Source organism: Hippoglossus stenolepis, chromosome 20 (assembly GCF_022539355.2).
Source record: "Hippoglossus stenolepis isolate QCI-W04-F060 chromosome 20, HSTE1.2, whole genome shotgun sequence".
Classification (NCBI taxonomy): Eukaryota; Metazoa; Chordata; class Actinopteri; order Pleuronectiformes; family Pleuronectidae; genus Hippoglossus; species Hippoglossus stenolepis.
In genome coordinates, this window is record NC_061502.1 from 7,935,834 (window position 1) to 7,963,705 (window position 27,872).

The following is a 27,872-nucleotide window of genomic DNA, read 5'->3' on the forward strand; positions in this document are numbered from 1 at the left end:
AAGTCTGTTCAGAAGTCTTTCCTTTCAATCAACACCTCAGCGTCTGAGATATGCAGAAGCCTGTTTTTCTGGCTTTCATATCACACATCGGTGACACTGCAACTGTTAATGAATTTTAGGGAACACTGGGCCATGAACGTTTGCTTAGAAATCATTTCCAAATATCTGTTTCGAGTTCTGTTGCTTGTACTCTTCAGATAATCCTACTAACATGAGGACATATTTTAAATGTCACCTGTTGATTTTTTTTCCTGCTCTCCATTCCTTTTCCTAGATATTGTGCCTTGGTGAAGCGGCGTGCCGAAGGTGCCCCATCTGGCAGCGCCAGCATGGTGCCCTGCCGCCCGGACTTTGCCCCCCCCTCCCACCGCTGTGTGCCCACAGACGTTGACCCCGAGCTGGTGTATCTCTGCCGGCACGTCTACGACTTCCGCTACGGACGCATCCTGAAGAACCTGCAGTAGAGGGCAGACGGTTTGTCGCATCTATGAATTAATCATCAAGTCCCGAAGGAGCAAACACCCTGGTCTTTTCTGCAGGGGACCTCATGGTCAGAGGGAAGGGGGATGATGGGGTTGGGTTGGTGATGCAAAAAGTGTTTTTACGAAGCACAGTTCCCTTTAGTCAACTACAGAGGGGGGTTACTATGTGATAGATGAATCTGTCTCAGTCACGGCACCGATATTTCCTGCTTTGGAACAGTTAGGCGCGGACTTTTCGTCCATCAGTTTGGATTTTTTGGCTTCCACAGCACTCCGAGGTTACATAAAAGGTTGTGTCTCCCCCTCCCCTTTGCCTGCCAGGAATGCTGAACACCAGGCTGAACTTGGCTACTGTCAGGACCGCATTTCCCCCAAAGCATCTTAGCACAACAATCATGTTTGTTCCATTTGTAAACCAATGGCTCAGGGATGGTCTGCCTCTAAGGTGCTTCTGGGGAAGACAAGCCTGCACTGTCAGCTCGATGTTAACGGTGTTCAACCAGCCAGTGTGGAAGAGCAGCTAATGGAGAGTGTCGTCTTATTTCCCCTGATTTGAGTTTGTCTCAGTGTGAGTGTGTGAGAGAGTGGCAGAGCGAGGGTTGTCAGTATGGATAAATGGATAAATGTGGGTGTGTGTGATGGTTTTTTAGGAGGCTTTCAGGCAATCAAACCAAACAAGCAGCTTTAGAGGAAGTGGGGCTTTCTCTCTCTCTTCCACCCTCCTCTCTCCTTTGTGCTTCAGCTCACTGACACTGACATTTTCATCTTGAGTGACGCTCCTCTCAAACTAAATTACCTGAAGAGGATATGTGTGACAGACCTTTACTTACCAAACTCAACTTGAGTTAAAGTTTAAGTTTCTTTAACCTGGGGTCATGGCTCTAAACTGATTCTACTAATGAAAACACACTCAACTATGACAGGCACAGTTGGGGCTGGTTCAGGGGGGCTCACTGAAGCCCCTCAAGGCCATGACGAAAAATGCATGAGGTGTTATCTATATTCTTTTTAAAATAATACCAGTGTTTCCCATGAATAGCTTAGACTGTGGCGGCCCGCCATAGTCCAATTCATCCAGCCAGAGTCTCCTAATGAACCAAAATCTTTATACACACTCACAATAACATAAAAGATATCTACTTTCTACTTGCTGCACCTTTCATCGTAGAACCGCGTGCAGCGCTCCTTGATGAGGAGCACACAGTTCTCCACAGACAGGGAGCTACAGTCTTATGCTTTATTGTGCATGACAGCAAACTGTGTGCTCTTGGGCGTGTTGCAAGTTCAGTTTCTATGGGAATTCTCGCAATATTACATAACTCATTGGGCCTATTAGCCAAGTTATGAAAGTTCACCTGCTGGTATTCTGATTATTGTTTTCATGTTGTACACACTACATTTCCCCTAGATTTATCTTGTGAACCTCCAACCTTGAAGTCCAAACTGTGCCTATGACTAAAACCACAGTTGATCCTCAGACTCGTTTTTCTTCTCAGCCACAGCCCTTGTTTGAAGAAGCCTTTGTTCCAAATAGGATCTTAGAGGATCCGACGGAGAGAGAGAGAGAGCCCTTGCTGAAGATTCGAGACCCGCCTCTGCCCTGTAGAGGCTTATTAAGAGGAGGGCCATCGTTCATTGCGTTTCTTTTATTGTCATATTTTTTCCCCTTTGCTGTTCCCTGTGACTTGCCTTATGACTTGCAGGTAGAACATTAGGCAGCTAGTCTCACCACATACGATAAGGAAGTGGTAGATTGGATTTACTCTTGTCCCGAGAAGTAGGATTTTGCTGCCGATCAATTGACAGCCGTGGCATGAAAATGCACTGGTTTAGGGCTGCAACTAATGCATTATCTAAGTATTTTCATCATCTGTTTATGGTTTTGCTGATAAATTGCATCAAACTCATGAAAAATGGCCTGTGTCATAAAAAGTGTCTTGTCCAAAACCCAAAGATTTTAAATGGCTTCAATGAAGATTAGATCATCAAAATACTAGCTGATTAATTTGACATCTATCGACTGATCGTTGCAGCTCTACACTGGTTAGAAACCCAGTGCACTTTTCATGTTGTCGACCTGCTTTGCTCTAGCTGCTCACCGTGTGTCCTGAAGTGCCACAACACCTGGGAAATGTCTATTCTATCCGTTCTAATTCTACACCCATACAGATTTTTCTTCCTCCTCCTCCTCTTTCCCCAAAGACAAACCAAAGGATGTCACACAAGCCAGAGTCCCCGTCTCCTCCCTCGCACTTCTTCTTCTCTTCAGCACCTCTGCCCTCGTTCCCTTATTATATTGCACTAATCCATTCCTTAATTACAACAAACATGATTTATTTGTTTTCCTTTTTGTTCTAGCTACTAATATTGTCCTGGGGGAACATACTGTTTATCATTATCAATGTATGCGTGCGTGTGCGTATGTGTGTGTCTGTGTGTTTTGTAGAGAAGGAAATGGTAACGATGTCATGGCTGCTTTTGTCAGTGCAAACTGTATATTTCGATGATTTCACCAGTAGAGGAGTTGGCCAGTGTGTTTGTCCGGTTACCTGATGCACAACCTGTTGAATCCCATGGAATATAAACAGTATACATATACAGTATATGTATATTACTAGAGTCATTCCATTAGATTTTTTTGAAATCAGCTCTGACATACTTATATAAATATACAATATAAATGTATGTATGTATTATGTATCCTCACTGTTGATGTGCTGAGGTTTCAGAAAGGGATCTGGATGAGGCCTGACTCAGACTGTAGATAAAGATGGACGACACGTCTCCACTTCCTCCCACTATCCACAAACGAAGCCAAAATATCTTGAATATGAGCGCCGCCATCTTGTGCTGATGATGTCATTTGGGGTAGCAATCAGGGAATGGAGCTGTGGCAGCGAGAGCCTGCAGATACATGTGCTCGACCAATCGCTAGTCATACTCAGCTGTCAATCATGACGTTTCACCCCGTTTTTATAGCATTGAAGAACAAATTAAAAACCAAATTTACTGGGGAAATGAACAAAGAACTACCTAATATTACAGAAACCATCATGAACTTCATTTATTTGACTTTTTTAGTTTGATTCATTCACTAACATGGAGAAGGTGGGGTGTATGAGCTATACTGCAGCCCACCACTAGAGGGCATTCAAGATACTTTGGCATCACATTTGGGGAGCCGTCATGTCATCCATCTTTATGCACAGCCTATGGGATGAACATAGCACCATGTTAGGCGTGTGTTTGGATTGCAGGGTGGGTTTCGGGTGGGGGTCGGGGTGGGGTTGATACTTATTTGAGTCGTGGCGGTCTTTCACACCGCAACTCTTTCATTGCCTTTTGAACCTGCAAGTGTTTTACTCAGCAAAAAGAGTCGGAGTGTGTGTACCTTTTTAAACAAACAAACCTAAAGATTACCCGATTACTTTACTACACAGCAAATGCCCTGAATTTCAACGTTATTGGACGAGTAAAAGTTTCTAACACTTTAAAGCCATCTTTAACTTTCTCTCTATTCGAGCAGCATGACTCCGAACACAGATCCCAAAATCAAATCCTGCTCAATAGGTTTTTTTTTTCTTGGTTTCTATTAAAAAGCCCAGATTCTTCAAAGAAGTAATATATATATTCTCCTACTTTACAATTTCTCCTTATTAAGAATATTTTATTATGTCGATTTCCTAAGATGGCATATGCAATATATTTTTAGACTTGCTATTTTTGGAAAGTGAACTTAAAAAAAAGATCAAGAAAAGAATATGCATTATTATTTATTTCTGTATTACAAATTAGTTTTAAAATCATCAGAGTGTTAATTGAGATTTGACCAAATGAAAAAGAAGAGAAGAGAAGAATGAAGGGAACCGATGCCGTCGTATAATCTGAGGCTGTAGATAAAAAGCAGTGAGGAAAATTCCCTTCCAGCCGATTTCTATCGAAGTGTACATATCTGAATCCAGGAAGCACTGGGCACTCTTTAAAACAAGCAGACAGCCAATGCACAGCGTAGTATTTTTGCAAGATCTGTAATAGTTATATTTAAAGTAAGAAAAAAAATATTTAAATGGAGTAAACAGTACAATATATTAAGATTTCAATTTAACTTATTTGGAAATATTGTGTCTAATTGATGAACTATATCTTGTTTCTTTGTTCTCCAGGATTGAAATGATTTCTGTTTATTTGTAATTTATGAGTTTAGAGATTAAATGACTGCGCGGTGGTTGTCGACGGAGATGTAAATGTTGTTTACTTTGAATCGTTTTGCTGTCGGGGGCTGGAGACCAGACCCATATCACGCTCTGACAGACAGGAGAGCAGAAGTCGACACAAATTTGAACATTTGATCAGATTCCCTTTTTGAGATACTTTGAAATAAGTCAAGACTGACCTGAGGCCTCTGGGACTTCAAGCTCTCCTGCTCAACTTGACCGACCTTAAGTGCAACAGTTGGGAGAATTCCGTGGCGACGTGGTCACCTGAGCTTTTATCAGTTCATCCTATCAGGGCAACGGTACACCTGAGACAGGACGGGACGTCCTCTGACCTCCAGGTCTAGTTTACTTTTCTAAGTTTAGCCCAATATTGGGACTGTGGGGAAATTACTACGGAGGATGATGCAGTCAGAAGAAGTTTTAATCTTTATTTTTGCTCAGCAAGTGTAGTCTATATTATTTTGGGGAGCAGGAGAGGGTGATTAAACTTCCCTTTGTTACATAATTATATTTTTTCATTTGAAATCCATTTTTTTGGGTTCCACAAAAGGAAGGGACAAAGATAAATATGTAGAATTCTTCTATAATAAAAAATATATGATTTATCTCCCCTTCCCAACACAAGTAAATCTCCCTCATTGAAGTCATTAAATTGACAATGACTTAACATCCTTGTTTAACTTCTCTGAATTTAGCTCAATATTATAGTTTTCAATTTGAGTCAGGAATAAGGGACAAGGATAGTCTTTATTTGTGAGAGCAGGAGAGGGTGTTTTAGCTTTCTTTTATTTCATAATTATATTTTAAATAATTTTTTTAAAGTATTGCATAATTTAAGTCCAGTTTTCGTAGGGGCCAAAAAAGAAAGGGTCTAAACAACATATTGATGTGCCTGTGGAAGTTTTTTTTTTTTAATTGAATTTATTACATAAAATTTAAGATGTATCTTCCTTCACACAAATAATTTTCCTACAGCCCCTTATGGAAGTCATTAAAATGACAAGGTTTAGCAGTGGGCTGAGATTTAATTTAGGAATTTTTATATACTTAATGAGTAGATCAAATTAAGGATCTACTGAACAGCTTCTCCCTCTGTCCCCATCAGCTGGCCACCGCTGCCTTTCTCCCAGATGTGCATTGATGGTGTTTGGCCCCTAGAGGGCAGAAATTCCTGTGTGACTCATGGACACATCCCAATGCTGTCCAACAATTTCCTCCCTCGTGCTATGGCCTTGAATTTTTATCTTTTGGCTACTGAGAGCGAACTTCCTGGAGGTAGTCATAAGTCTGGTCAGCACTGCTAAAAGCATGGACCAGACTGAATGTTATTATTGATGTAAATTAATTTTCCAGCAGCTTTTCATGGACACAGTTGCATCCCTTGTTGCCATGGCAGCAGGGCAGGGCCGTCACTCAGGAGATGGTTTGGTGGCCAGGGTCAAACGCTGGGTGACCTTCTTTTGATGCCACACAGGAAGTGCGTTCCCTCAGCGAGTCCAAACAAAAGCACCCGACCAACCCATGAGATTCTGCTTTCTGTGTCTGTGCTGATGCTTGTTGTCGACATATACTTGGAAAAATGGGGGAATATACAGTAAAGAGTCTAGATATTTTTGGAGTAGAGAAGCGATGTGTGTATCAGAATATTGTCACTTTGTCATGCTCTCTGAAAATTGCTTGGATTTTTTTTTGTTGGAAGAATTATAACATCCCTCTGATTTGATGTTCCATTCAAAGAATATTTATAAATTTTAAGTCCTTTGTGAAAATTGTGTCTGTGTTTTTTTGTTTTTTTTTAAACATTTAAACATGACCCGTCAACTTGTTCCACCATTATTATTTAAAGTGTTTTTAAAGGTCACCTATTTCTCTTTGAAGGACCTTTACCAACAGGTTAAATATTCTTTTGCAGTGGATCTAACTTCAGTGTATGTATCAACTATCTCTATATAACATTATACTGTATTAAAACTGTTCTCCTTGCATGTGTTCTAGGAAATCAATGAAATTCCTTAAGCAACCAGCTGTTATTAAGTACAGTACCCACAGGAGGTCAGTAGTGAGACTATATGCAGGGGTCAGGGTCAGACCGTCAGAGGTGTGACCTCTGTGACCTCTGTATCAAGGTAGTAACCAGGACCAAGACACTGGCTGGTTATCTGTAAATGTTGAGGCTACAGTGTGCAGATTGATTTGAACTCTCTCTTGTCTTACTCCCACGATTCCCTGTATCTTCTCCTCCGTCAGCAGAGTTGTTATCTGTCTGTGGCCTTCGTCTGTTGTTCAGACCTCATGCAACTCACACACACATGCACGCACGTCTCTCTATAGTTGTAAGGAAACTCATTGACATAATGCATTACCTAACCCCTTACCCTTAACCATCACAACTAAATGCTTAACCCTAACCCTAAAACCAGGTCTTTACCCTCAAACAGCCCATTGAATTTGAAAGGACCAGCCACTCATTAAAATGTCCTTCATAACTATATAACTATATGACAGACAACCACGGCTGAACAAGACTTTGTTGTGCAAGCATTCATGATCTGGAGCAAATATAAAAAATTGAAAATAGCTTTTCCTAATATATGGTTCGAATATTTTAATCAAAAGTATCAAACAACTAAGTTAAAATACTTGTAATTGAGTTCTTATACTTTGCTTAAGTGTAAAATGTATATAAGGCTGCACAATGAGAAGCCTGCCTTCATGAAGACCACCTGATGAACACTAGCAGAAGTATTTTGTACTTCTTTTAAAACTAGGCCTGTACTCAATGATTGAAATGATGGCTGTGCCTGGTAAAATATCTGTTCATTGTTAATGCTTAAGTCTAGTATGTAGAATACTGTGTGTTGTCAGGTAGTGGCAAGGTGCTCCATTGGAATTGCATTGGTGGAGATAGAGAAAAATAATTATATGTATAATAAATATATATTTAATATGATTATAATAATTATTTGTACAAAGAAAGACACGCAGGCATGTACAGTTATGTAATCTACAGGGGTTTGCGTTCAGGGTATTTACAGATACTACAGGGATCCATAATTAGATTTTAGATAACAGGCCAAATTTGTATTTTTGAAAATGATTTAAATCTTAATGCTCAGCCTTACTCCTATTCTTACATAATCCTTTAAATGGGATTTTTCTATCTGCAATATCCATGTTTATTATTCTATGTATGGCCTACTCTGACCCATCAGAGCTATTATTAAAATCATATCTTAAGTATGATAATTAATTGTAGTAGCCTGTTATTATGGGAGAATCAACAGTCCACACATAGATGCATATTAAGTGACTGTTTATCTTTCTCATTGTTTTCTTACATTTACATTTATTAACATAAATTTACACTAAATAGTTCCACCTCAGCATTTATCTAATTGCAAACAGGAAGTGAGAGGAGGAGACAAACCAAATGTGAAAACCGAGGGGGGGAAATATGAGAATGAGAGGAACAGGATGTTTACACACAGCATGTCCTGTATACGTTTGATCTCGGTTGCCATCTTTCATCTGAAGATTTTTATGAAACACCAGGAAAAGTGTAAAAGGTAAATTTTAGTTTTTTTACATTATAGGAAACAAATGAAATTGCTCCAAGGGGGGCGAGGAGGCTCTGACGGATCAGCAAAGAGAAGCATCTGTTGGAGAACGAATCCGAGCAGCGAATGCAAAATAGACAGAAAACCAGCTTACACCGGGGGAGACCCGACACAATCACCTAACTGGCGTTTCATCTGCTCCTGTTGTCTTTCTCTGTCGGTCTAATTACCACGTCCGGCTTATTGTCCTCCTGATGACTGTAATTAATCAAGTTGTGCTCCCTAATCTCTGAATCTCATCATCCTTACAGTGCACCAGGGCTGGACACGCCGGATGGTAGCCTGATGTAAGCTCTTCAGGGGGGTGTAATTGTGTGCTCGGCTGCAACTTTGTGTGCAACAGCAAATTGCATGGTCCCACCCTGCTGTGTGTGTGTGTGTGTTCTCAGCGCGCAGGTCAGTAATTGTTACTCGGTGCTCTCCTCCTCGAAGCAGGAGCTGCTTGTTTGCTGACAGCGGTGTTATGTAACTTATCTTTCAGGAAGTTATTTTGAGGTCTTTAATGTGAAAGTCTTTTCCCTGTCTGAGGCCTCCCTGACCCCCGTCTACATGCTCTACAAATATAGATGGATTATCAAACAGGACTACAAGGAACATGAACCCCAGAGGCCCTGACATCCTGACCATGAGGACCACAGCTTCTGTATAAAGATACACAAAATGACTGAAAGGACACAAACTGAGATATAGAGAGATGAAAAAGAGAAGAAGTGGTCCAAAATGACAAAAATGGACACAATTCTCCAAAAACGAGACCCAAAATTATCTCAAAGAGACAGTATGGGCACAAGAGGCTCAAAGAGCTCCAAACTACAAAGAAGAGACCAAAAATGTCCATAGACAGAAAAAGGGTTGAGTAGGGATTCAAAATGACCCAAGATACACAAAATGAATGACAGACAAAAAAGAGGTCCAATATAACCACAAACGGTCTCAAACGTGACAAAAAGGGGACAAATAACTACCCAAAAAAGCACAAAATGACCGCAAAGACACAAAAAAATGTCCATAAAATGAGCATAAAGAGAAAAAAGACTTTTTACAAACAGACAAAAACTGACCAAAAGAGGCAGAAGAAGACCACAAACAGAGTCAAGTAGGACAAAAAGGGGCACTAAATGATCACGAAGTTAAAAAAACAGGACACAAAACGATAAATGATTATATTGTTGGCAGGTGATTGTGTCTCTTTCAGGCTCAGTGGTCCTGTAGTGGAGGGATGGGGGGGCCTTTAACCCGTCTGATCCCAGGGGCCGTTTTCTCATTATCCATCCATGTGCACAAGACACACACAGCACAGCACAGATCCCTTAGTCTTGTCCTGAGCTTCAGATGGCTTACAGGTCCTTAATCTGTCCTCTGAGTGACATCACCCTCTCCCTGCACAGCGGGGGAGAGAGAGAGAGGGAGGGAGGGAGGGAAAAGGAGAGGTGGTGTCCACCGGTGGTTTAGGGAAGGTGAATTATCTCGGCAGTGAAGCGTACAAGACTTAGCAGGAGCCTGAGGCTCACCCACTCAGGCAGACAGACGGAGTGTGTCAGGGACCATGGCGGCGGGCACAGCGGTGGAGGGGGACGCACTCATGGAGGAGCTGGTGGACCAGGGCCTGGGGATGGAGGAGACGGATCACGGCCTGCTGAGGAGGCCCTCGCTGAAGGAGAGCTACAACAGCGACTCACTGCTGGCACCGGACACCGACTTCATGACAGGTACAAGACCAAGTGGCATTAGATGTTAGACAAACAGTTTAAACTTTTCATTATTTTAAATCTCATCTTAAAAGCTTTCTCTTTTTGGAATGTTTGATTAGCATTTATTTACTTGTTTTTATTTGTTTTGTTTTTTTATCACTTATTTGTCTGTTTTCTTTACCTTTGCTTGTTAGCACTTTGTGACACTGTTTAGGAAAGTGCAAACAAATTACAGTTTATTATTGTTATGGTGATGATTATTATTTCCATTTATGAGGCAGATTTATTAACTATATAATATATAACTATATAAGTTTGTTCAATTCCGTGTGAGGTGCTCAAAGCTTTGACAAGTTACGCTTAAAAAGTTTAATTAGCCAAAAACCTGATACTGTTAAAAAAACTGAGCTAAACTTTTATAGTTCTCTATATGAATGTATAACCATTTGTGGTTTGTACACTTCTGAACAGATTCATTTATGTTGCTTCTGCTTTGTCAGCAGAAAAAAACTCAACGAATCTAAGTTATATTGTCACTGGCAGCTCTTGCGTCACTGGCAGCCCAACACACAGAGTTGTTCAGATGTATTCATGGAGCTTATACAGTATAAACAGTTGTATCAGATGAAATAAACACTTACAGTGACACACAAATGAAAATAAATGAGTTTTATAGTGAGAAATCTGAAATGGCACACATGGTGCCAAAGTTGGGCCATTTTGAACATTACATCTCTACTAGAACCTGTATGACTTTCCTCTGCTTCACTTTATTAAAAGGAAATTTGGCCCGCATTAAATTGAAATGTTTTGCAATGGATTACTAAAGGTTTTGGGTTCCAACTGAATAATTTCACAAGGGATATTCATTCTAAAATTTAATAAAAACCAGACATGAAATCTTTCATTTATGTAGCATTTCGTCTTTATTTACTCTGACCTTGCAACACATATACTGATACTACTGATATTACTATACTTAATATAGAGCCTGTGGTTGCAGAGATTTACTCTATTGGTTTTGGGCATGTTATTTTCAAGAAACAGGCAGATTTTAAGGGGTTAATGAGTTAAAAAATAAATGAATCTCCAACATTTCATGACAGGTGAGTCTTGGAGGAGTATATGTACTATTAACACAGAACATGTGACTCACACAGCACGAAAAAAACCTCCGACTGACAATTTATTGTACAAATCCGGGTTTAATTGAGATCAAGGAAGTCACAACCTCACGAAATGCATTGGGTGTAAATCCATCTGTCCTCACTGCTGCTTTGTTAACACCGGCACTGAACAGGCAGGTTAAATTAAGCTGCAGTCCTGCATACCTGTGTGATGCATCACACGCGGTGCAGTCAGTGTGTGGGTGTTGTGGAATGTGGCTTGGCCGAGGAGATTTTAGGGGGGAAATGCCCCCCGTGCCCCTGGGGATATTAGTATCAGTGGACTAATAAGTGCAGGATTGCTCGTGCCCACGTGGCCCGTGTGTGTCAGCGTGCAGGGTTGTGCTGATGTGAGCAGACAGATGCTGCGTCTTCATTCAAGAAACACCATCTGTGAGCGGAGATTAAAACACTCCACTGCTTCTCTGCGATGTATTTTCATTTTAGCCAACATGTATAACAGGCGTATGATATTTTTGAGGCTGCTGCTGCGGCCCTGACTCTCGTGCACGTGTGTGAATGTGAGTGTGTGTGAGTCACAGGCACAGAAATAGACTCAATGCTTGTGTGTGTCCGTGTTCACATTTGCATGAGAGGTATCCGGGGAGCCTGCCTTCCCTTTGTGTAGCATGAGTTAGTGCAGTGATTGAGCTTTGGGCTGCTAATTCCCTTTTACAGCAGCAGGATTATGTGCTATTCTAATCCCAATCCCATATGGGGTGTGTGGAGGTGGCACGAGGATGATGTCACGGCCAGGACAAGAGGAGACACAGAAAAATCACAGGCCTACACGATCACAACTCTCCATGAGAGACAGATTACAGCTGCATGCCCCGACGATTAGAGCCCCAGTCCACAGCAGATCATCGCTGCCTGTCAGGAGGAAGGACTCATATCTCCACAGATTTATAGAGGGAGGGAGGATAAATCAGTTTAAAGACCAGAACACATGCATTTCACATGTGTTCTGATAAGAGCCTTTTTTTAGATATAATAATGGGCGTGCGTTGCGATACGTTTTTTCTTATAGTTATTTTAGATACTTTACATTTATTCATTATTTATCCATTACACAACCAATCATTTCAACCACAGACTGTTTATAAAGATGGACGACTTGACGGCTCCCCAAAAGTGAAGCCAAAGCATCTCCATCGCACCCTGGTGGCTGGCTTCAGTATAGGTCATACAGGCCCGCCTCTTCCATGTTAGCAGATGCAACCTAGACCAAATTAAAAAAGTTAAAGAACACGCCAAATAAAGTGTTGATGTTTTCCATTATTTGGGGTAGTTCTTATCACACAGCTGAGACTGACTAGCGATTAGTCAAGTGTGTATATCAACGTGAGCTCGATACTTCGGCTCCACATACACAAGATGGCGATATCTGGGATATTTTGACTTTATTTCTCGACAGTGGGAGGAAGAGGAGCGGCCTCGTCCATCTTCATATACAGTTTTTGATTTCAACCATATATTCATCACTGTCATAGTGACAGGGCCTTTAGTGTGGCAGCCCCCACCCTCAGGAACTCTCTCCCAGCAGAGATACACAAAGGATTTTAATCTCTAGTTATCTCCAGCTAATATTTAATAATATTTTTGTTTCTTTCACTTTTAGTTCAGTTTTGACTTTTCCTGACTTTGAAAAGTAGCATTGTGTAGCTTCGAAGGCACTATTAATGAATACATTGTTTTATTATTATTTTATTTTCTATTAAAAGTTACTATTATTATTATTACTTAAAGTTAACTATGCAGCTCTTTATCCATCGATTTCATCCATTTATTCATCTTCAAACAATATTTTAACCCTTCATTGCTTTAGACTAAGTGACAACTTCATCTGATTAGTTTTAAGATATTTTGGTTATTTATCTATTATTTTCAGCTAATTACTTAAACCCTGTATTATTACTTGGAGCTAACAATTCTAACTATTCATCTATTACTTTTTACCTTATTATTCAAACAATTCCAACTTGGAGCTAATCATTTTGACTAGCTTAGCTCTTTTAGCCATTAATCCTAATTAACTATACTTCCGTTTATCCATTACTTTTGTATCAATCTATTTTTACCATTCGTCCATTACTTCAAACTAAAATGTTAGTAATAATTAGAGCTAACTATTGATCTTACCTATTTATGCCATTGTACCTTACTTTTGTACATTTATTTTAACCATTAGTCCATTACCATCAGACCATTTGTGCAGTATACTTGAAGATGCACTTAATACAGTTAACAAAATTATAAATAAATAAATACACAGTTAAAGATATGCATCTGATCCCTTACGTAATTAACTTTAATTAAAAAACACAGGGAAATAACTTGCACCTGCACTTTTCTTTCTGCCTCTGCGTCATCTTCCCTGTGACTGACGCGTTGTCACCTCTGTGTCTCTGTGGCTGAACAAGATGTTTACAAGAGCACGTCACAAGAACAGGCCACATCATAGGTTTATTACTGTTTCCTCTCTGTGTCTCACTCTGACATGGGATTTGTGTGTGGGGGTGGGGTCAAAGAGGCTCAGTCTGAGGGATTATCATCATAGTCTGAACACACACACACACACACACACACACACAGAAGTACACACAAACACACGTGCACAGACAATTTAGGCTGAATTGGACGACTGCTGAGTTTTTAAGCATTATCAGCCCCACCCCCACCTTTATACAAGGCACACACCCTGAGCAGAAGAGCTTTAAGCCCTGTCATACACATCACTGCATCCAGAGTGTATGAGGCGACCACTGAGGAAATGTGAGAGGATCAAATCATCAGTCACCTCATCTCCTGCGGCAGATGACTTGGATGCTGTAAACAGAGGCGGGTGAAAGACCAGAAAGGCAGATCTCTTTGTGTGTGTGTGTGTGTGACATAAGCGGAGCGAAGGAGATGAGATCTTAGTGGAGACAGGCAAGTGGATCAAAATCAGATGGAGGGAGATCCAGCCTATCTGAGCGGGGCCAGAGGAGGAAAGAGAGTGTGCTCGCGAGAGGAGAGGAAGAGGAGGAAGGCGTCTGGGGCGGTGGTGGAAGGCCCGTCCGGCCAGCAGAGGCCCCCTGACCCCTCACAGACTTCCAGAGTCTCCCATGGTATCAACCTCTGAACTATTGTTTCTGTCGCTGGTGATGATTGATGCGTGTGAAAAGAGAAACTATATCGTGTTACTGAGTGTTTTGCATATGTGTCTTTGTTTACACGCTGCTGTGTGTGATGACACTGTGGATGATCTGCTGTGTCCAGCTGTGCCGTGACCTCATTAACACGATTTCTGCTACATGAACAGAAGATGCTAAAGAGCTTATTCCTTTCTCTGATTATTCATTTTCAGATTTTGTTCACACGAGCGTTTATGGTATGGTAGCATTTCACCCAGCCGATAATGCCTCAGGCTGAACCAATATTTGGCTTAGAGGAAAAGTAATATTCTTATGTTTTATTATATTCCTTCACAAGATTACAGGTTTTAAAAGAGCAGACAGCGAAATAGGGGCAGGAGGATTACTTTTTTTCCAAGCTCAAGATTTTCTCTCGTACCAAACCATGGTGTGGTTTCACTATGAGTCACTTGCATATTCATTTCTTTCTTGGCAACTTTCCCTTCCTGTGTGTGTGTGTGTGTGTGTGTGTGTGTGTGTGTGTGTGTGTGTGTGTGTGTGTGTGTGTGTGTGTGTGTGTGTGTGTGTGTGTGTGTGTGTGTGTGTGTGTGTGTGTGTGTGTGTGTGTGTGTGTGTGTGTGTGTGTCAACTGTCAACCTCTGCAGCATCAGTTGGTTTACAGAGTCTTTCCTGCTTTGTTTTGTGAGCGCTCTTTGTTTTGCTCTGTGAAATCCGTTAATTGAAATATACTGAGAGATGATTTGGACGCAGGTAATGAATGACTCACCCTCTTTAACCCTGTTATCAGTTATGCAATATTGAAAAGCTTTGTCCTGGTTCAAACATGTCACGCAACCCATCTATCCATCTATCTATCCCCCTATCTATGTATCCATCCATCCATCAAATTTCCTTCCTTCCTTTCTTCCTTTTTTCTTTCCTTCCTACTGACCTACCTATCTAACACCTACACATGCTGTTTTCTCTTCTTCCTCCAGATGACCGCAGCTCGGCAGCCAGTGGTCTGGATGTGGCTGACCGACTGACCTACCTGGAGCAGAGGATGCAGATGCAGGAAGACGAGATCCAGCTGTTGAAGATGGCGCTGGCTGACGTCCTCAAGAGGCTCAACATCTCTGAGGAGCACCAGGCCGCTGCTGCCGCCGCCACTGCTGGCAGGAGGGCGCCAGGTGGTAAAGGTGAGCCAAGATCTGTGTGTGGATGATTGTCTGTATCCAGCAGTTTTTTATTTTGTAGACCTGTACACTTTTTTGGAGAACATAGATTTGTTGATGTCGTCGATGTTTTCTTCAGCTTTACTAAAGAATTAATTAAACTAATGACGCTCATTGTTTTGCAAGTGCATCCACCTGAATGAGAGCAAAGTCACTCAGCATTATTGGATAATCACATTTACTGTCGCTGTCAGTGTATCATCCCCCACAGACATGATGTATACACTGTACACAAATACAAAAACAAGAAATAAGTTACAGTAAAAGGTTTGTTTTTAAATTATTTGTGCAGTGTTTTTAAATCGGATGGATCTGACTGATTGCATTTATACCTACAACAGACAAATATCTGGGAAAGAATCCAGAAGATTACATTAGCTTCCATGTTCTTATACACATGCTTCATATGTATGTATAGAAACGTGTATACAATCCAATTCCAATTATTTCAAATTCCAAAATGGGTCTAATTTGTTCAGTCGACAAACAGAGCAGTCACAACAATCACTACTAACATAAGATTTAACAACCTTTTACACACTAAAATAATAATAATAATAATAATAATCCAATTAATTTGTAGAGCACTTTTCAAAATCAGATAAGATCATCAGCAGCATACACTAACACAAATTCATCCCCAACATGTTGTGTGTTCCCCCACAGCCAGACCAGTCTCTCTGGCTCTGCCCTCCAGGCATCCCATGGTCTCCACGAGTTCTGCCTCCCTGAAGAAGAGCTCCACGCTGCCCTCCAGCTCCACAGCCAGGAACTACAGCCCCACACCACCTCTCAGGTTAAACATCACTGCACAGTTTTCAAAAATGAGGCTGTGATCAAATCTAATGAGACTCTCTCCTATCCACACAGAAGTTAATGTCATATTTAGATTTTTCTATTTTTTAATCACTATTACTGAGAGAAATCTGTTAAAAATATACGTTATCTTTATCAAGATTTGCACAGTAAAAAAGCTAAAATATTAAAATGTGTGACTGATTTCATGATGGAATAATAATCCCACTGGCATTCATCTCATCCCAGTCACACACACAACAATGAAGAAGCTTCTGTGCACACTCTTAATGTAAAACTGTTAAATGAAGCAGCTCACACTTCAGCTTCTCCAGCTTCACCCTCATCACCTCATCCAGGATTGATTCTCAATAATTATTCCAACACTCGCCTTTATTTCAAAGCAATAAAGCAGCAAACCATTTATGGCACCTCTCTTCCTCTCAATTACTTTTGGAATGATACTGTCATTACATCGCATTAGCCAGGGAGTGTGATGGCTTCTCTCTGTGGAGCCTGAACGTGCCGCTGCTGCTGGGGTATCTGGGGGACGCTGATATGATTGCACAGAGAGAGTTAAATCTCCATCCACTTAAGAATGTCCATCCAGTGTTAGGACGGGGGGGAGGTTGTCGTCATCAGCTGCTGATGACGACTGACTGACTCCACTCTCTTATTCTCTCCATTTCTTTCTCTCTCTATATATATAGAGAGAATGTATACATTTATATACAGAGCCATGATCTTACAGTGCTCGTTCCTTTCCTTCCAGCGGTGTGAAGAGCCCAGCAGGGAGTGTGAAGGACAGCCCATGTAAGACGCCCAAATCACGGCCCACGTCTGCAGCCTCCTCATGTAAAAAGGAATGGTGAGAAGCTCTTCTCCATTTTATACAAAACTTAAATGTCCTGTAAAAGGAAAACTGCCTGTTATCTTCTGTCTATTAAGCTAACTGCTGTTTCAGGAAACAGCCTCACCATCTTAAAATCCTTCATTGTCTCTTCCTGTTGCTATAAAAATGTCTCCATATTCGCTTCTTGCAAGTGATCAATGTACATCAATTTTCTATTGATTTTGGGGCAGCTCAGTTATTCCTGACTAATCAGGTTCCAATCAAGTCTCTAAAATAAATCATGGTTATTTACAATCCCAAGATCCTGCTGTGTGTAAGATGAAGATTCGTTCTTCAGACCTGTAGATGTTTTTCTTTCCTCTAGTGTGTTAAATTGTCTGGGTTTTGTAGAAATTCTGCAGTCTTTCAAGTCTTAAAATGAAGCACCTAAAATGATTTGTCAATATTGTGAAAGACTGGGCTTTATCGGGAGGGGGCCTCAAAGAGACAGGAGCTAAAAGCAAGCGTTTCAGACAGAGGCATAAAAGAGGAGCTGCAGCGATGGACAGTTTGAGGATGTGTTTCCTGAACATTAGAGCATGTAAACCTTTTCAAGTAATAAGTTAAAATTCTGAACCTGAATATGTCTTCCTTATCTGTTTGAACTGATGCTTTCATGCTGGGCCTTGTTCCAATATGATGCATTTCACCTGTTGAAATCTTTTTCAGATTTACAGACACTCAGTATTTCTGTCTCTCTCTTTTCTCATTATAGCAGCAGCAGCAGCAAGTCTAAGGAGGATGCAGTAAGTGCAGGTAAGAGAGAAACCGTCTCTGGTTCTCTGCAGTTGGTTCTTATTTTATATTCCCTCCTGTAACTGGCAGCATGCAGCCTCATAACAGGAATGTGAAACAGCTGCTGATCGAGCCTCCGCAGAGGAGATGAGTCGGGGCATAAGAACAAAGGAAGTCTGGAATTGCTGCATGTAAACTAATCTAATCTTTCTATTATTTGTGTGCAGGAACCAGACGTGTGACACAGTGCAAAGGTAGACTTCGCCCCTGACAATACAGGAAATCATCTATAACATCATGTAAAATTGAGAACATTGTTTTTGAGTTGTTATTTTATGCTCGTCTCTCATTTTTCTCACATCTCACCATGACATGCGTGTCCTCCCTCTCCCCTGCGCCCTTATTTTCATGTCTTTTTTTGTGTTACCCCACCTCTATCTGCCCTCACACCTCCCCTCCTCTCCGGTCTCTTCACTCACCACCTCCTCACCTCATTTCACCACTTCACTTAGTGACTATGCAGATCTATCTGAGCCCCCAAGCAAGAAAGACTGGATCTTCTGAGACCACCAAGTCGGCGTCCAAGGTGCCCACCGGCAGCGGGCCCGCTGCGGCGCCTGGCAACCCCCAGGCGAGGGGGGGCGGCAAGACGGAGAAGAGGAGGTCTACCCCGTCCTTGACCCTGAACCTGCAGAAGACTACGACCACCCAGAGCACGCACCAGGACACTTCCAGCCACAAGAGCCCCATCAAGTCACCCAGCCAGTACTTTCAGATTTGTTATTGAAGAGAGTGGATGGAGATAGAATTACTCCAACTTTGTCATTAAGTTTACGCATAATAATTATTTAAAGCCTCAATTTACCATGTGAACAGTAATTGCAAGTAAAGACTTGATTCTAATCTTGGAAAAACAAGACGTTGAGTTCAAATTGATAATAATTACATTCTGAGATCTACAGTACAGCATCTCAACACATTCCCATTAACAAGTCGGATTAATTAAATGAGTCACTACAGGGTGTTATGACATTAATATATATTTTAATATTTATTTTCAGGGTAGTGTGAACACTTTAAGGAGCACTGTGTAGTTTCAGTTTCTCACATGTTAGTTCCTGCATCTTGTTTCAGTGTTTCTGTGTTCAAGTCTTCACTTTGTCTGACTGTACGGATGTGTCTTTGTCTGTAGTCGTCTTTGAGCACTGACTGTGTGATGTAAGAGGGAAACAGTGTGTGTGTGTGAGAGTTTGTGTGTGTGTGGGTGTGTGAGTGTGTGTGTGTGTGTCTCCATCTCCCTCTCCCTACCTGCTTGCTGTGATATTATCAGTTTTGTAGTCGATGTTAAATCTTACCTTCACTTAAAAGGCTCCTAGTTCAGGAAAAAAACAATAAACAACTGTGTTCTGATCACAAGTGGGACGACTTCACTTTATGCTGTGTGTTGTTGTGTGTGTGTGTGTGTGTGTGTGTGTGTGTGTGTGTGTGTGTGTGTGTGTGTGTGTGTGTGTGTGTGTGTGTGTGTGTGTGTGTGTGTGTGTGTGCAGTATGTGAAGGGTTGGCGTTGTAAGTTGGCAGAAGCTGGCACCCTACCCCCTCACCCTAACCTGAATGCCAGGGAAGGTTCTAGAAAATGTCTGAAGCAACTGACTCGGACATGTGCGTTGTCACACACAGCCCCTTCTCAGGAAACTGTCTGGCCTTAAGTGACAATGTCTGAAAGCAGCTTTAATGAAAAGTCCTGGCAGAGTTACGTCCAATCAGCCCTTCTCTGAAGAGCGGTCTTTTAAAAAGGGACTGCAGGGCACACAGCGAATGAGCACTGTGATGAACAGGAAACTACTGAAAGCCGCGTCATGTGCCACGACCTTTTCATTTGGATAAACAGTAAAATAAAGACGAGGCAAATAGTCGAGCTGTGAGACGCACACTTTCCACTGCCTCTGAGAGTCCCACTAACACAAGATGATCCTTAGAGGAGCTGAATAAAGCTCAGGTCAACAACTGACTATACATCTAAAGGTGCAGTAAAAATTGCTCTGGCATCTTGTGCTCACTCTGCTCTTTATTCACATTAATTCTGAGGGTCCTGGTGATGTTCCAGGGATAAATTCTGTGTGCCCACCCTCAGCGCCCTCCTGTGGAGATTAAAGCCACCCACACACACTGGGATACAGTAACAATAAAAGGTAACATCATGTGGTTGTTAACAGAGGCTCCAGATTTAACTGAATAAAATGAAAGTTCTCTTAAAACAAGGGCTGAACTTTTTATGATCACAAACCCAGTGTGTGGCCTCAAATATTTTCCTCAGTCACCGCAAGAACCACAGGAGAAATTCTTGGGCTCGTTGGAAACTAGGAGGACCTCTGCTGGTGAGAAGGAACAACTGCAACTACAGGTTTGCTTGAAGTTTAGCCTAAGCCTGTGTTTGTAGTTAAGATGTAGAATAAAAACTGTATTTACAGTTAAGGTATAGTTTAAAAACTGAATTATAATTAAGAACAAAACAAAACTCCAAAATTATGTTTTATTTTTAGTTTATTTGAAACCTCTTCTTGTTTGTGTGCTTTTTTCTTGTGCCAGCTTTAGATGCAGGTACAAGAAAAGCATATTCAACTTTCATGACCTACATGTGGATTTACAATCCAGTACAATCAGTATTTGTCTTCTTGCAAATATTGATGAATAACCAGGATTCCCCTGAATGAATGAAAGTACAGAATGGGGAGGCATCACTGAAAAAAGAGAATATCACCCAAAAGACCAATGTTGACATAATAACTGATATAAAAATGAGGGAAAATCAAATTTAGTTAAATTTTATTTGTATAGCACCAAATCACAATATATCTCAAGGCACTTTAGATTGTAAATACAAGACCTTAACCCAACCAACCTAGATGATTTATGTACAATACGTACAGAGCACGTTCTGTTTAAAAGTACAAATTCTTTCCCAAATTTTTGTATCAAAACAAACTCTTTTCATGAGCAGCTGATTTATAGACGATACTACCTTTAAAATTGTACAATGTCCAGGGAAACATGTTATTGGTAGATAAGTAGTAATGCATTCATGTAACATTTTTAGACATAAGGACATTTGCTATTCATCTGACCTTTGACCCTAAAGTCCATTTCAAGTCTTAACTTCATTTTTACCAAATAATAGACAAACACAATTTAAAACCATTATATCACATGATATAAAACATTTTAGTCACAGATGGGACATATACAGTTAAGAAATTAATCTGTAAGTCCATAATATAAAACACTTAACACTTATATAGAGCAAACCACAGAGGCACTTTAAGACCTGAATAAGGAAATCCATAGATTTGTTTTCCAGCAGGAGAGAGAGAGCAGAGTTACGTCTGCCCTCCACATGAGGAAACAGCAGCTGGCTGACGCAGACACGCACAGATGTTAAAGATTGTCGGGCCAGCCTGTCGACAGGTGTGTGTGCCCCATACATTCTGTCATTTTATATCAGGCTGTTATTCTGTACTACAGCGTGTAGTAATGTTGAATGGGCTCAGCCATCAGTCTCATTCATCATTCAGAGAGTTACGGAGAGAGGTTAGAAATCACAGAATTTAGAAGTGATGAGAAAGAAGGAGATATCATAGGTGTCTTAAAACGTGTATTTGTGTTGCATGGTGTGTGTAAGAGCATTATGGAAACATTACACTTACACACACCATAGACTGTATAAAAAGTTTTTATTTAGCATTTACATGGACTTTTTAGTTTGTACAATGTCCAGCCCACTAGCGACAGAAAAGTTTTGGCTTCACTTTTTGGGGAGCCGTCACGTTGTCCATCTTTATACACAGTCCATGGTTGAAATTACTGGTTGCAAAAGCTAAGTGTAATGGATAAATGGTTGAAAGAGTTAACTTAAGTCCATGTAGAAGATCCATGTCACACTTCAACTCAAGTGAAAAGCTAACATTATACATGTTAAAAAACCAAGGGGCATTGAAACTTTCTAGCTGTGTCCGACTTCAGCCCTGTTGCTAGGTAACAGCAATGAGGGCGGGGCGACGAGCTGGTGACGCCATTCACGGACAGACTCTGTAGGCCAGACCGTCTCATTTTGGTTCAGCCTCTGAAGACCACCACGAAGACCACTTCCTTTGTGGGCCGCGTAGACCACATGCTCCGAAGGATACACACACACACTGACTAAATAACTAACCCTAATTCTAACCACACACACACACACACACACACACACACACACACACACACACACACACACACACACACACACACACACACACACACACACACACTTAAAGTTTGTGGTCATGACTTTATATCCAATCACATCACTGATATTCCAGTGAAGCTCTATTGTTCTGTAGTTTAAAAAAATTACCTCAGATATTTTATGTGTGTTATTTTCATTCTCTAAAAAACTTTCTCTCTAAATGAATCAGTGTGCGTTTGCTTGTTATACCTGCCTGCGCGGTTGCTGTACCACCACCGGGGGCGCAGTCGTGCAGCAAAACCAGCACATGAATATTTCAGCAGCCTCTCTCTCTCTTGCTCTCTCTCTTGCTCTCTCTCTCTCTCTGACTCTCGCTCTCGCTCTCTCTCGCTCTCTCTCTCTCTCCATCCAGCCTCCCAGTGGTTGGAGTGAGGAAAAAGATGGCACCTCACATTGAGCCGCTGTCACCACACTCACCGCCCGGCTCCCCGTCCCTCGGACAGCGGCGTGCAGCTCTCTGAAATGGCCTGAACCAGCAGCCTCCTCCTGACGCAGCCCGGAGAAAACCACTCTTTCTTTTTGTAACAGCACAGACCTGAACACTGTGGCCATCCGTGCAGCCTTGATTCCTCCACACCCTGTCGCCTTGTTTCCACCCTCAACATCTGCGCGTCCAGGCTCCGCTCGTTTTTTTTTTTTTTACCACACAGCTGCAGCTGCAACATCTGGATCATTTCTTTCCTTTTTTGAAACAGCTGGAGCTGGAGTGAAGGGCACAGCACTGAGCGGAGAGACCACACGTCTCATCCACACGGACAGCAGGGGAAGATGAGGTAAGCAAGCACAAGCATGCGTTATTTGCTCTCCGGCTGCAGCGAAGAAAAGGCGCAGAGATTGCACCGACGCGATTGCACTGCGCATTATTCTGAGGGGACATTAGCGGAGCTGAGATAAGCCCAACGATTCCTATTCGCAGACATACTGTTTTACCGTTTTACTGGCGCAGCTTCGTGCAGAGGCCTGTGCTGTGATGTGATGTGATGTGGCAGCGCAGCAGCACAAAAGGTGTGTGACACGAACACGCGCGGCTCGGGTCACCTGTTGGGAGACACACACAGAGCTTTAATAGATCTGTATGAGGAGCGTACATGTGCGCAGACACAGCGCGAGCATCATCTCTCCAGCTCTCATCCCTGACTCCAGCTCCGTGATGTGTCACGTGGAGGTTTGTCAGCAGAAAAAGGGGGGGGGGGTGTTGTCATGGAAACCAGACTACGCGCATCCCAATTGATAGATATGCTTAGACATACTTGATTGCGACATAGATCTGGTCCTCTGATTCAAAGGAATCGCACGTGGTTGTTATTATCAACACACCTCTGTCTGAGCGCGCACACTTTGCGAAGCTGAAAACCCCGCACGCGCACGCAGGCACGCTCGTACACACCTTCCCAGCTGTGGGCCAATCAGCTGACAGGATTCATCACAGCTTCCAGACGCAGCCCTCGCAGTGGAGGTGTAAGCGCCGGGTTGAGTGGCTGACTCCCGGAGCCTATCAGCTGAGGCGTTACTGGCAGGGCCCACAGGCCTGCAGCCAATCAGAGGCGAGCCTGCTGCTGCACAGCGTGGGTGGGGTACTGGCTTTTTGGCACAGGCTCACCACGAACAGGAGGAAGCCTGGGCTCTGTCTAATTACTGCTGGCACTGAAATCTGTGTGAATCAGTGTGTGTGTGTGTCTGTGTGTGTGTGTGTGTGTGTGTGTGTGTGTGTGTGTGTGTGTGTGTGTGTGTGTGTGTGTGTGTGTGTGTGTGCCACAAGGTCAGAGTGGGATTTTGCCCAAAGGTCAGTGGTGGTTTTATCAGTCAACACCTTCACAACATTCAGTCTCTCTGTGCTGTTTCCATCTCTGTCTTTTCAGCCCTTTTTATACTAATGGTACCCAAAACACTCTTAAATGAGATGATGTGCCCTTGAGCAAGGCTTCATATAATGATGTATGTTAATATTGTAGCCTGATACGTGGAAGTTGGCAAATTAGACTAAATACCCAATGACTTTTTTCCATTTAGGCTACAACAGATTAACAGACATTGCAGTGACAGAACAGTTGCACCAGTGCACGTCAATGAAACAAACCTTTTAAGGTCTATTATTATTATTACTTTCATTATTATTAATTTATTTTCTACCTGCTGATCTTAGTATTTTAAAAGGTAGATTTCTTAGCTGTAACATTTTAATTTTTATATTTCTGCACTAATGTCGTGAGACCTTTAAACTACTCTGAATTTATTATCTTTATTACAACTAGTTGCCTTCAAATCTTAATTTTTAAAGTGTAAACCTGTGTTTTGAAAGGTGCTATATAAATAAAGTTATAACTGTTATTTTCCGGCTGTGAATGGCATTGCACTTCCCATTTGTAAGTGTTTGACACCCCCCGGAAAGGAGTTGCCACATCTCATGGGGTTTATCCTGTGACAATAGATTCCTATTATTACTGAACAATACAATATACCAACAGAGTATGTACAACGACATTTTTTGTTGCCCAATGTCAACAGCTTTTTTACGAGTACACTTTATTCTGTCACCTGGCCAAAAAAACACTCAGTCGGAGTGTATACTTCAGCTTCATACCTGCATTATTTAAGGAACTAAACCATATAAGTCATCATCAACACATACTGAAACACAAAGATGTTCAACTGTGGAGTCTGTGTTTTTATCTAAACTACCCTGACAAGCTGTCCGCTGCTATTGTAGGTTTTCTCTGTCAGCCGCTACGACACATTTTAATTTGTGATGAGCAGCTCTGTGCTTTACGAGGTGCTCTGTAGGTGGCAACATAGACTGTGACTCAGCCCACAACATCCACCACTTCATAGTTTGTTGCAGCTCAGCTGGATGCAACTGAGTGTGTGTGTTTATCAGTGTGTGTTCGTGTCTGTACCTGCGTTGCCCCCGATGTTTAGGGAATTTAAAATGTGCAGAAATGAGCGAGTTAACTGGTTCTGATGATTGTGTGTGACGGTGTCCAGCAGCTGGTTGTGTGTGTGTGTGTGTGTGTGTAGCCGCCAGTCTCCTGCTATAGTATGCAGTGGGACATGATCTGATGTTATGTGCTGTGATCTAATGAGTATTGACCTCAGTGCTGTGAGCTGCTGTCCAAGCATACATTATTCAAGGTCACATGCACTGACTGCAGTGTCATGACAAGGAAACTGAGTTGTTACCTCCACCATAGGAGGCTGCTTCTGTTTGTTTTTAAGCATCATTACACAAAACAAGTACTTTACTCATTACCATGAAAATTGGTGTAAGGATGGGTAAAGAACGAACAGGGGGTGGATCCAAGAATTGTTTTTTCACTTTGTTTAATTTTGTGAGATTGTTTTTTCCCCCCAACATTTTTGTGATCAGGCACATTTAAGGAACTGATATCTATGAGTGTGTGAAATTTGGTGCAGTTTAGTTCGATTTAAAGGGAGTGTTGGGCAGAGGTATGTTGTCTAACTGTCTCTCTAAGTGCCATTCTAGGTTAAAGTGTTTTTAAAGGACACAGGTCATTGATAGTTTTTCAGTTGTAGATTTTAAAAAACTTCTGTGCATCCGTGTGTAACTGTAAAACAGAGTGTTTGGGAAACAATGACGTCCCAGCTTACTTTGCACATGCCCACTGTTTCCCTGTGTAAGGAACGACAAAAATGGCGGCTATAAACTGCTTCTTTCTACATTTGGTTACCACTGCTACGTCTTACTAAGTTTGCAGCTAAATTTAGCATTCACTGCCTCGCCCAATATTACTGGGACCACAGCGCTCTTCGTTGGTATTTGACAGATCGGTGATGTAGATTTAGGACGTGGGTGGTGTGGACAAAGATATATATATATATGGGAAAATATCATTTCAAAAACATATAGTGAAAAACTATAGTGTAGACATGCTTAAAGATGACAATAATAAACTATGTATAAACCTCAAAAGTAAATATAAATTCAATCACATACCGTCAGACATTTCCAGAACTAATTTATAAAGTTAGTAATAAATGCCACACTTTTGTAAATGGATTTTGTTCTTTTATATACAGTTTAATTCTCTCTGGTTTTGCAGAATAGTCTTCTGTTGTTTAAACTGATCTTGTTCTATTTGTGCTCTTCTCTTCTGGTTTTCAGTCCCATAGAGTCAACAGCTGTATCTGTTTCCCATTTGTCAAGATTACTTTTATCTGTGTGAATTACCTCCAGCTGGGAGGAGGTGGAAGGTGATGTCGGCCTCTGGGGGGAAATCCTGAGACGGTGAAGCCACAGTTGGTGACTCTTGTCTGGGATTTATGTTGACGGACTGATCCCCCGACTGGATGGAGCCTGTCTGTGTGATTACTCTGCTTGAGGCTGAACATTTTATCTTCCCAGCGTCCATCTCCACCAGCTCTCTCTCGCTCCCACTTATTGATTAATAGGCTGTTAAACTCCTGGTCTGACACGATGGCTGCTCTTGGATTTATGATCATGCACTTGTTTGCTGCTTTTTTTTGCACAATACAGTCGACTCCTCAGCTGCTCAGTTACAGACCTGATAGCTCAGCAGTCTCTTAGTGAACACAAAGATCTCAGATTGATCACTGGACAAAAGGGTTCAGCTGTTGCCTTTAAATTTCGTTCAACCTATTATTGATCCCATTTGGATAGATTATAATATCTGGAGACTGTGGTGATCTAGTGCCACCGTCAGGTCACAATTTAAATGTTTCTAAATCCTTTGGTTTATGACTAAAAACCTGCAAAACGCTAACACAGTAAACACATTAAGGTGAACATGCTAGAAGCCCTTTCATTGTGAGCAGGATTTGTTGCTTTTTTTGGTTTTGTTTATGAATATTTGGGGGATCTAAGCAATACCAGAAAACTGAAGACTACAGATTTTGTTTTTGAGAAATTATGAACTCTGGTAAAACCTTCTCTCAAGAAAGTGAAATTGGGTTCCGTCTTGGCCCACAACCAACCCTTCAACCAAGATTAAAGAAATCGGTTCAGTACTTTTTGAATAATCCGGCTACAGACAAACAGCTATAAAAACATAACCTCCTTGGCAGAAGTAATCAGAAAAAGAAAAGATATTGTTATTGAAAATAGCCCCACTGCTCTGACTGGATCGACTGTAACTCAGCTTTACTCCCCACAAACCATTTTCTCTTTACAGGCCCATCTGGAGTTAAATGACTATTTTCAGTAAATTTCTCTTTTTTGTTTCAGTTTCTTAAACAAGACTCTTGTTTCTCAATACTTCTGTTTCACAGGGGAAATGTTATTTTCCAACTGATTCTTTCTGTTATACTTTCCAAAACTTTTCCAACTTGTTGCTTCCTCTACTTTGTTTTCTCACTGAAAAGACAAATCTTATTCAAAGTCAACATATTATAAAGAAATCATTCATAACGTGTTAATAATTATCCATCAGTGCTGCAAATGACTGCAGTTAGTGCTACTTTGAAGTTTTTTTTTTAGGTGAGGTGCTTCTAGATATTTATGATTTCTTTGTTCGTTGGCTTGTGACTGACAAACCTCTTTCACGGAGTCCGACCACAGGATTGACGTGTGGTCCCGCCTGCAGCCCGAGCCTTGCCTATGGTGGCCACCTCCTCCATTTGCGTGGACCGGAGTGTTTCATTATGCTGTGAAAATGCGGTGCTGCCTCCA

At 41.5% G+C, this 27,872-nt stretch overlaps 3 protein-coding genes across 8 annotated transcripts in view; all 3 read left to right on the forward strand.

Moving 5' to 3' along the window:
• LOC118099621 (bromo adjacent homology domain-containing 1 protein) overlaps window positions 1-6,468 on the forward strand; it is a 28,882-nt gene extending 22,414 nt beyond the window's left edge. For both annotated transcript variants that reach the window (XM_035144305.2, XM_035144306.2), the window contains exon 7: window positions 275-6,468. In XM_035144305.2, coding sequence (XP_035000196.1) covers window positions 275-464 — 190 coding nt within the window. In that variant the 3' untranslated portion in view covers window positions 465-6,468. The remainder of the gene's footprint in view (window positions 1-274) is intronic.
• Window positions 6,469-8,681: 2,213 nt separating this feature from the next.
• On the forward strand, window positions 8,682-19,362 carry LOC118099094 (echinoderm microtubule-associated protein-like 1). Of its 4 annotated transcripts, XM_047337963.1 has the most exons (8): window positions 8,682-8,698; window positions 14,046-14,283; window positions 15,288-15,488; window positions 16,191-16,320; window positions 17,092-17,187; window positions 17,927-17,967; window positions 18,174-18,200; window positions 18,459-19,362. In XM_047337963.1, the coding sequence occupies exons 2-8, from the start codon at window positions 14,124-14,126 to the stop codon at window positions 18,731-18,733; spliced, it is 930 nt and encodes a 309-aa protein (XP_047193919.1). In that variant the 5' UTR covers window positions 8,682-8,698; window positions 14,046-14,123; the 3' UTR covers window positions 18,734-19,362. The 4 variants fall into 4 exon arrangements, with proteins under 4 accessions (XP_047193919.1, XP_034999259.1, XP_034999261.1 ...); XM_035143368.1 differs by lacking the exons at window positions 8,682-8,698; window positions 14,046-14,283 and adding an exon at window positions 9,739-10,025; XM_035143370.1 differs by lacking the exons at window positions 8,682-8,698; window positions 14,046-14,283 and adding an exon at window positions 9,739-10,025 and having other exon boundaries at window positions 17,930-17,967.
• Window positions 19,363-22,533: 3,171 nt separating this feature from the next.
• evlb (Enah/Vasp-like b) overlaps window positions 22,534-27,872 on the forward strand; it is a 44,618-nt gene continuing 39,279 nt past the window's right edge. Inside the window, exon 1 of one of the 2 annotated variants that reach the window (XM_035143317.2) lies at window positions 22,534-23,001. In XM_035143317.2, coding sequence (XP_034999208.1) covers window positions 22,997-23,001 — 5 coding nt within the window. In that variant the 5' untranslated portion in view covers window positions 22,534-22,996. Of the gene's footprint in view, window positions 23,002-23,824; window positions 24,012-27,872 lie in introns of those variants that run through there. The other variant, XM_035143318.2, reaches the window with a different exon arrangement.